The 9511-nt window shown below is 40.8% G+C and overlaps 1 protein-coding gene across 5 annotated transcripts; it reads left to right on the top strand.

Annotated features, from left to right (window-relative positions):
* The first annotated feature begins 947 nt into the window (after nucleotides 1–947).
* On the top strand, nucleotides 948–9511 carry TAC1 (tachykinin precursor 1). 5 transcript variants are annotated; one of them, XM_020898995.2, is made up of 7 exons: nucleotides 950–1188; nucleotides 1586–1717; nucleotides 2757–2853; nucleotides 3316–3360; nucleotides 3828–3851; nucleotides 5398–5451; nucleotides 8911–9511. In XM_020898995.2, exons 2-7 carry the CDS (start codon nucleotides 1595–1597, stop codon nucleotides 8958–8960), a joined length of 393 nt encoding a protein of 130 aa, XP_020754654.1. In that variant the 5' UTR covers nucleotides 950–1188; nucleotides 1586–1594; the 3' UTR covers nucleotides 8961–9511. The 5 variants fall into 5 exon arrangements, with proteins under 5 accessions (XP_020754657.1, XP_020754654.1, XP_020754659.1 ...); XM_020898997.2 differs by lacking the exon at nucleotides 950–1188 and adding an exon at nucleotides 1244–1373; XM_020898998.2 differs by lacking the exon at nucleotides 3316–3360 and having other exon boundaries at nucleotides 948–1188.

Raw genomic sequence — 9511 nt, 5'->3', positions numbered from 1 at the left:
CTTTAAGTCAGTTGCAATAAATTATTTCCTTTATGCACTATACTAAGAACATCAGAATCAACTGGAAAACATAGTATTTACTAAGGAAAGGGGAGAACACAGCACTACCCCAGATACAACAGTCATTTAGTCTACAAGGCAAACCATGGGCTCATGAAAACCTGTGATATCTGTACAGAAGCTATTTGCCTAATAGCCTTGTATTGATAACGACTGTCCAATTAACATCTTCACTACACTTATTACACACATGAGAAAACTATGAAGGATCTTAAGACACCTTTAGTGACAACCAGGAAGGAGCCTGTACATCTCTTAGGGGTTTCTCTCAGGTAACTATAGCTAGCTTGGAACAAAAGTGATCCTAAAATGGCACTGATATGAAAGCTCTTCGTTCAATGCCACGTTTAAATGCCCCCGTCTCCAAAACGTAAAATAAATCTGCTTTCATCCTTTGAAATCTTATGGGACTGGAAAGTATCTTTGTATTACTGGAAAAAAACGCCAGTATTCCAGTTGATTTGGGAGAAGGTTGTTCTGCTCACAGAAAGATGCTGTATCTCAGAAACACTTAAGATACTCTGCAGACGGAAATAGGGGGAAAACGCGCCCCCCCCCCCCATTTGAAGTTCTCCTTTCTTAGCCTCATTTCCGACAATATTTTAACATCTGAAGTTATCTGGCCATCCTTAGAAGTGCAACTTATCCTCTCAAGGCACGAAAAAGTTGCCTAAGTCCGAGAAATGAGTCACTTTGCTTTGATGAGTAATCTCAGGTGCCCTGGATCCTCGATCCGAAGAAAGAGGGGAGGGGGCGTCAGATATGCAGACGGAAGAAGACAGGCCGCTGCGTATTGGATGGCAAGAACTCGATATTCCTATAATTGCGTCATTTCGAACCCAATTGGGTCCAGATGTTATGCGCACCGACGGATTACCGTCTCGGAAACTCTCAATCAGACGCAAGCGAAAGGAGAGGAGGCGGTTAATTAAATATTGAGCAGAAAGTCGCGTGGGGAGCGTGTCACGTGGGTCCCGAGACTCGGCGAGCCTGAGATAAATACCGCGCGGCAGCCAGCCGGCGAAAGAGCGCGCTGCTGACCTCCTCCATCGTTGCTGCAACCGAGAGTGCGCAGCGCCCCGCGAGTGCTCAGACCGGCAGAGGAACCCCCCGGGCGGGTCAGCCGCGGTAAGTGCCCGCGCGCTGTAGCGCGCGCTTTCCGCCCGGCGCACCGCTCCGAGGCGGCGTCTAGCAGGGCTGGATGGGCGGCTGCTGCGGACAGCGGGGAAACAGCCGGGGGACCGCGAGGAAACGGGTATCCCAAGTGTTTTGTCCCTCCTTGTCTTCCACCCGCAGAGCCTCCTGGCTTGAAGGTATGGCTTGGTGGTTGGAAGCTGGGGATTTGGGGTCTAGGAAGAAGGGAATTTGAGAAGATTTTAGGGCTTGATTTTCTTTCCTTAACGTGCACATGCAGGACTTTCGCCCTTCAGGCGGCTTGTCTTGTTTGAATCGGCCCTGAGTTCTGTCATGGGATCAAAAATTCTTTTTTTTTTCCCCCTCTGCCTCTTCTCCCTACCCTTCCCAGAAATCCAACATGAAAATCCTTGTGGCCTTGGCAGTGATTTTTCTCGTCTCCACTCAACTATCTGCAGAAGAAATCGGAGCCAACGATGATCTCAATTATTGGTCCGACTGGTCCGACAGCGACCAGATCAAGGTGAGACCCGGTCCCTAGTTGGCCTGCGCCCTTCTTCACGGGTTTAGGAGCTGTCACTTACCACCATCCCACCATCAGTCCCAGCGACAGCACCCTAGTTACCCTAGCGGGCTCCGAGATCACAACCAGAGGCAGTGGGGCGCGCTGCGAGGGCTTGTAAAGGAACGTCATTCCCCTGGGTCCCGCAACCAAGAACCAAGTTTCCTCTGCATCGTCTGGTCTCCGGAACTCTCTGGAGGAATAATACCCTCCCTAAGGATCCCGGGATCCTCACAAGACTGGAAACCTCACAAGGTTTCATCCCCTGGTAACGCGGATTTCGGGGGACTAGTCCCGCTGCAAGGGCCTGGCGTTTGGAAACGCTGGGCAGGGACAGAGGAGAGCGCGTCCGACGCAGGCAAAAGCAGGGGCAAGTGGCCAGTTGCTGGGGGCCTGGAAAGGCGCAGGTGGGTGGGAAGCTAACTTCCGGCCTAGACTTTTATTTTACTGACCTGAAGACACAGCCGCAAGTTTTCCTTTAGATTGCTCGCAGGCTGTTTGCGCGAGGGACCCACATGCAGCAGGAACAGTGAGGATCCCTCACTGCTAGTCGCTTGTAAAGCGCTGTCCCCTTACCTACCACCCCCGGCCAGTCCACCCCCTCCCCCGTCACACACACCTGTGTGCATTTAGGGCGTTGATAGGTCGCCGAAGCCAGCGCTTAAGATGAGACAAAGTCCGGTAGCTGAGCGGCAGCTGAGTGAGGGTCCGGGTGCTGGGAGCAAAGAACCGAAAGCGTGGCGTGGAGGCTCTGCGCGCCGGGCTAAAGGCAAGGCTACGCTAGCCGGAGGCGGTGCAGGATACCGCCTGGGAGGGAAGGGGTGGGGAGAGGGAGCGCCCAGGCTTGAGGAAGCTCGGCTTCCTCTCTCCTCGGAGCTGGTTCTCTACTCCTGGCCTGGCCCCACCGCCAGGATTTGCCCAAGGCTGGAACGCACTCCGGATTCCCAGTGCCTCGAACTGGTTGCCTTCAAGCCCGTTAGTCCGTGTGTTTTTCCTCTAGGAGGAAATGCCCGAACCTTTTGAGCACCTTCTGCAGAGAATCGCCCGGAGACCCAAGCCTCAACAGTTCTTCGGATTGATGGGCAAACGGGATGCTGGTGAGATGGGCAGTCGTCCCTCCCTGTCTCTCTGGGCAACCCACACACATACATTCCTCCCCCCCCCCCCCCCCACGTCTCTTAGCTCGTGCTCCGAGCACCCCGTCTCTCTTGCTCTATGAGCAGAGAGTTCCACTCTCAAAGGGGTATATCTCCTGCGGCGCGACGTTCGCCCTCACCTCACTGACGCACAGGTGCCCACGGAGGGAGGGAGATCCATCTGAACCACCAAGGACAGGGAGCAGCCTTAGCTAAGTGCTTCCTTGCCCGAGGATCCAAACTGGCAAGCAACAAGAAGAGTCAGGGTACTCAGCAGGTTCTCAGTGCTGGTGGAAACTGACTTTGGATCACTGGGGTTAGAGTAGATTCAGCTGCCAGTGTCTTCTGATAGAACAGTCATTTCCTTGAATTCATCACACCATCAGTGGAATGTGTGGTTAACGTCAATTTGTCTCTTGTCAGATTCCTCAATTGAAAAGCAAGTGGCCCTGTTAAAGGCCCTTTATGGTAAACATTTCTATAAATCTTTATTTTACTATTGTGAATGCACATGTGTGAAAAGGAAGAAAGCCTTTTGTGGACTCAAATACAGATTCTTGATAATGCCTGTTGAATTGAAGAGATGTGTTTCTCTCTCCTGAGAATCAGAGGTGATGGACCATGAATACATGTCTCTCATAAGGAAATGGGAGACGTGGTATGTCCAGGCAATTAGCAGACCTCAGAAGTCTCACAGACCTCAGTTTGAATTTGTGGCCCATGTAAACCAATTAAAACTATTCCTTTTGCTAAAACGTTGCTTTTATTATTAATAATTTGGTTAGCATTTATGGTTCTGCTATATTCCTCAGGATAGTACATGAATGAGAAATGTTGAATTATTTTAAAAATCAATTTGCTTTATAATTCTCTTTAAAAATGTAGCTCCTTTTAAACAAATCTATTTTTTGCTAATTTTATCTTTCTTTCTATAGGACATGGCCAGCTTTCTCACAAAAGTAAGTTCCAAATTATTTTGACATTTATCAAATGCAAATGTAAATTATATTGAATTCCATTTTATATAATATCTAATTTTCTGTTGTAATGTAGAACTTGATCTTTTTAATTAACATGATTTAAGACTACAGGAGACTCATATTACATCCAGAACATAATTGTTTAAAGTTCTGTTGTTTAAACATATCATACCTACCATAAAGATGCATTATATTAAAAATCTTTTAGCTCCCAGCCAAACTGTTGTTGAATTCCTAACCCACAGAAACTGAGATAATAAATATTTGTTGTTATTTTAAACTGCTAAAGAAAGAAAACAGGAGGGAAAAAAGGGAAGGAAAGAGGAATCCTTTAATTCATATAAATTGTTAGTTTTAGGTAAGAATCTCAATAGTAGGGGTAAAAATCCATCACACATTCCTCTTCCCTCATTTTCACCCTGCCACTTCCACTGCAAAAACAAAAGCAAAAACAAAAATTGAAGCATTTATAGGCACCTCTGAGTTCATTTTAGTATGTTGGATTCCATGTTGACCTAATTTATTAGTGTAATCCAGCAGTCAGTTACAATGAAGTGAATGTCTGAGTAGAGAATCCATACTAAAGTAAAGATAGAAATGTATCAATAGTTTTGTGATCCCATGATGGGATGGGAGACCTGTCTTTCCAAGCATAGTGAAACATTCTTAGGGCAGCAAAGATGGCAGAATTGTGGCAGTTGACAGTCACTAGATCACAGTCTCCTCCTTAATGGAACCAGAGTTGCAGAAAGTCCCAGGGATCCATCTTAATCACACTCACTTGGCCCAAGGTCCAGTCCAACTTGGATTCTGGCTCATCGAGGGCAGAGCAGGCCACACTAAGATAGCAGTCATGTAGTATAAACCAAGCTAATGTAGTATAAACCAAGAGACATTCTACTACTACAGTTAAAATAATAATCCTTTCCAAAGGTTTCATCTTTGGAAATAAATAAATTTCATTCATATTTATTTTCTAAGGATTTTACCTTCAAAGGAATTATATATAGCAAAATTCTATGTGATGAAAATAAATGTACTGTTAATTCAAAACATACTTTCTCCAAAGGAAATATTTTAATCCAGTAAAATAGAAATAATGACCTTTAGAAATTTATAATTATTAAGTATAGGACTCTGATTTAGCTAAACTTTAGTTTCCTGAGAAATATATTCAGTAATATGAGGATATGTCTATCACACATATGTGAAGTTGACTTCCTGAAAATCAAAGCTTGCTCAAATAGCAACAATATTTAAAGCATAACATAAAACACATAAAATGTGAATAAAGTGTACTTGCTAATATTTAGATATAGAATTGAGAAAAGTGCCTTCATTGTATTATTTTATTTACTAAGACTTCCTAGGAGTCTTTATTTCTTCAGGCTCACCAAAACTTGAAATAGTTATGCATTTATTATACAGGCATATATTTGGAAGCTTGCTTTTCTTGGTACTAGTTATAACAGTTTATTTCCTCAGATATATACATATTAAAATACCCCTAAATGTATTTTTCCAGGGCATAAAACAGATTCCTTTGTTGGACTAATGGGCAAAAGAGCTTTAAATTCTGGTATGTATAAAACCATGACTGGACATAAACAGTATCTTAAATCTACTTCTACTTTCTCTAAGGCATTCTTTTCAAACTATTAAACAGGAATAATAAAATTAAAATGAGTACTTATGTTGAAAAAATCTAATTGCAATAAATAAATCCAAGAATGGATTTATAGCTGATTGAGTGAGCTAATACCACAACGTCAGTCTCTTTCTCAAACTCCCAGTGTCTTCCCGTTTTAATCATTACCTAACCTGAATCTTTGAGCTAGTCCAATACCCTTTCCCTTGTATCTGTTCGATAAGCTACACTTTACCTTACTGAACTAAGAGGGGTGGGGAAGGTGGAGGAGGGGATTAAAACCAAGCTAATTAGAAAGTCTTACAAAAGGTTAAATCTGACAGTCTTGTAACACAGAAATAAACAAAAACAAATCCATTTTTACAAATCACTTGCTCTTTATGAAATTATAATAGCTCATACTCTATACCTCCTGATGAATGTTTAACACTAGGAGAGTAACATAGTCCATTCCAGTGCCTTAAAAAGGGAAACCATCAAATTATCCTAGAGGGTTATAATCAGTCCTGGCTATAAAACCCTTAAAGAGAAGGAGTGTTACAGTTCTCTTCATAACACAGTTTAATTCTGAACAATTGTTATATATATAAAGGCTGCATATTTCCTTTCTTTTCTTTAATTTCTATATTGTATGTAAATGCCACATGTATAGGTCTGAAAACTCATTTCTTAACTTATTCATCATAGTATTTTCAAGGTTAAATAAACCCTATATCATTTTCCTAGAGACTGATACTCTGTTAAGCTCATTCAGGTCTTATAATCCATAGGTTATTTTTCTTGGGAAAGCTATTCAAATTCTCTTTTTACCATCAGTGAAATTAGAATTAAAATACTAATCATGTAATTAATTAGGAATTAATCATCACCCATCTTACCCATTTAGAGTATTTCCAGTTTCCTGAAAATCTATGACTAAGATGTGCTGACTTAACTAATCTGAAAAAGTCAAGCAAAAATGAGGTATTTTAGCCTATATATTGGTTCTCTATCTTCTAAATTTAGATACTACTTCAGTAATTTGGAGGGTTCTCAATTTTAAAGAAGTTGTGAGTGTACATAATGAAACACTAAAATTGTTTTATTGCTAAGTATTATCTTCCAGCTTTTGGAAATGGAATATAAGTTTAAACCACATTGGTGTTATATGTATCAGAAGTGTACACTAGCCCTTATATACCTGTGGTTTTCTTGAAACCATGCCAGTCATCAACTTTTCATTTTCAGAACTGATACAGGTTTCAGAACATGATTAACTTTACAAATAATATGTGCAATTTGGAACAAATTAGATGCTATTAAAGGTACTTAAAATAGTAATATAATTATAGATAGTATTAAATAGAATCATTGTATGAATCACAATCAATCTATGACTAAATCTTTGCTCCTCCATTTTAGTTAAGAAAATATCAAAGGAAAACATGGGCAAACATGTAATCTATAACCAATCAGGTACCTTGGCATATAATTAGTTGAGGCAAGGTTATCGTAGTGTCTATGACCTTCTACAGCCATCTGATCCTTATTCTGTTGTGGCAAAGACCTTTGACAATCTGACAAACCTAGAAACTGCCTTCCCAGGGAAACCCTCATCAGTTCACACACACAAACATTTACGGTTTTAGAGGGTTCAAGGACCACGTGAGAACTTTGCTTCCATTTAAGACATTGTTTTCTGGCTTGATCACTAATCTGTCTTTGGTCAGTTTACGTTAGCATTCGCCTCCCTTCTCTGAGGAACAGAATTATATTACGAACGCGTGTCTGGTTTGTACGTGTTTGACATGTAACTATTAAAAACATCAGCTTATTGCTGACCTCACTTAAGTGAATGCTGTGCACCAAGGAGCACCTGCTCAGTGGTGAAGATGGGAAGCCTTTATCTGCCTTCTCTTTCAGCAAACCCTTCTCACCGAGAAAATCGCTTAGAGTGGCATCTATGATTGCTGATGTCTTTCGCAGTTCTTTCTATTTCAAGTATTTTCTACATGCATACTGAATTTTTAAAAGTGCAGTCATTTTAAAAATCATTTATCATGTAAATCTAAGTGTATAAAGTATTAGCTAAAATAATGAAAAATGGACATAAGTATTTTAATCACAACAATCTGATCCTTATTCTTTTGTGGCTACAGACCTCTTTGAAATTATGTTTCATATAATAATATAATTTGGTGCTTTTTTCTTTCCAGATAGTCAAAGTACTTAAATTACTTGCTGGCTCTATGTTAAATACCTTTGGAAATAGTGATTAATCTTTCACAGGCCATTTAAGGTGCTAGGAGATAAGTTAAACTATGTTGTATTTAGATGGTACAATTACCCTACTTACAGACAATGAGATTGTTTTTAGTCTCATGGACAGTCTGTCATTGGAACGAATCCAGAGGACAGGAAGAAACCTTCACACTATTAGGTACCCCTATCCTGGTGCCTCAGTGCTAAAGAATCTGCCTCCAATGCAGGAAACATGAGTTCTACCCCTGGGTCAGGAAAATCCCCTGGCAAAGGAAATGGAAACCCTCTCCAGTATTCTTGCTGGAGAAATCCCATGGACAGAGGAGCCCGGCAGGCCATAGTCCATTAAGTCACAAGAATGAGACAGGACTTAACAACTAAACCACCACCACCACATACCAGAAATCAGCAAACTTTTTCTGTAAACAGTCAGGTGGTAAATATTTTAGACTGTGTGAACCATGCAGTCTCTGGGGCAACTACTCAGATCTGCCATTTTAATGTTAAAGTAGGCAAAGACACCTGGAGAAGGGAATGGCTGCCCACTCCAATATTCTTGCCTAGAGAACTCCATGGGCAGAGGAGCTTAGTGGGCTACAGTACATGGGGTCGCAACGAGTCAGACATGACTGAGCAACTAACACTTAACTAACTTAGGCAAAGACAATGCATAAATGAATGGGTGTGGCCATCTTCCAATAAAATGTTATTGACAAGAAAAGATGGTGGACTGGATTTGGCCCATGACCTATATATAGTTGGTTGACTATATCCTGGAATAAAAGTCCCACATTTTGCTTTCATCCTCCTACTATTCCTGTTTACTTTAGGAACTGTCCTTTCTGTAAATCACCAAGGTGTCTGTCACTGCTTGAGAAAGCTATGGAGACTCAATATTGCAATATATTGTGGAAGTACGCTTTGAGGGCATCAAGTCAAGGATGACCAAAATAACCAAGAGTTCTGTGGATAGATCACTGTCAATCAGGATAAAGACTGAGACCCAAACAGAAGATGCACAAATAAGACTCTTAGAAATACTTCAATGGAGGGATAAAGTAATGAGTTTAAAATAAATTTCCTATGCCTTGAACTTTATCTGTGTCAGTGACCCTCTTAACAAACCCTTTACCTTCTCTTTGTTCTCAGTGGCTTATGAAAGGAGTGTGATGCAGGATTATGAAAGAAGACGTAAATAGACTACCTAACATATTTATTGAGCTTCATTTGTGTCAGTGGTCAAGGAAAGGTAAAATGAGACATGCACTATGAGAAATAATTATTTATTTAATAATTGTTGTTTGAGTTTAAAACTCAAAAAGTATTTATTTTTCATATTGTGGCAATATATGTTGTAAAAAAATATGTTGTAATTCTAATATGACAACTCAGTCAGAAGCAGAAATCAGTGGTAATTTCTCACAAAAGCACAGTGTTCAATGAAGTTGTAAAAAGCTATCAAAGATATAGTCTCCAAAGAAAGGAATCATTTCTGTTTCTTGGAAGCAGTCACATCAGCTACTACTAAGGAAATGAAATTCACATATAGGCTGTGCTTCTCCATTTGTTTTCATGGTGAAAATGTGCTGAGAGTTGGTATCAAACTGTGTTTGTATCCCTGCAGCATGTTTCATGTTTTGTGACTACATAGAGATGTTTAAAAAGTTTTACTGTGATTCTAAGATCTTTATTTTATTGTACAATGTGTTGTGATGGTTAACATTTTAAATAAAAGAAAAAGTATCTTAAA

This window comes from Odocoileus virginianus, chromosome 1, assembly GCF_023699985.2.
Source record: "Odocoileus virginianus isolate 20LAN1187 ecotype Illinois chromosome 1, Ovbor_1.2, whole genome shotgun sequence".
Classification (NCBI taxonomy): domain Eukaryota; kingdom Metazoa; phylum Chordata; class Mammalia; order Artiodactyla; family Cervidae; genus Odocoileus; species Odocoileus virginianus.
This window is presented reverse-complemented; position numbering and strand designations above follow the sequence as displayed.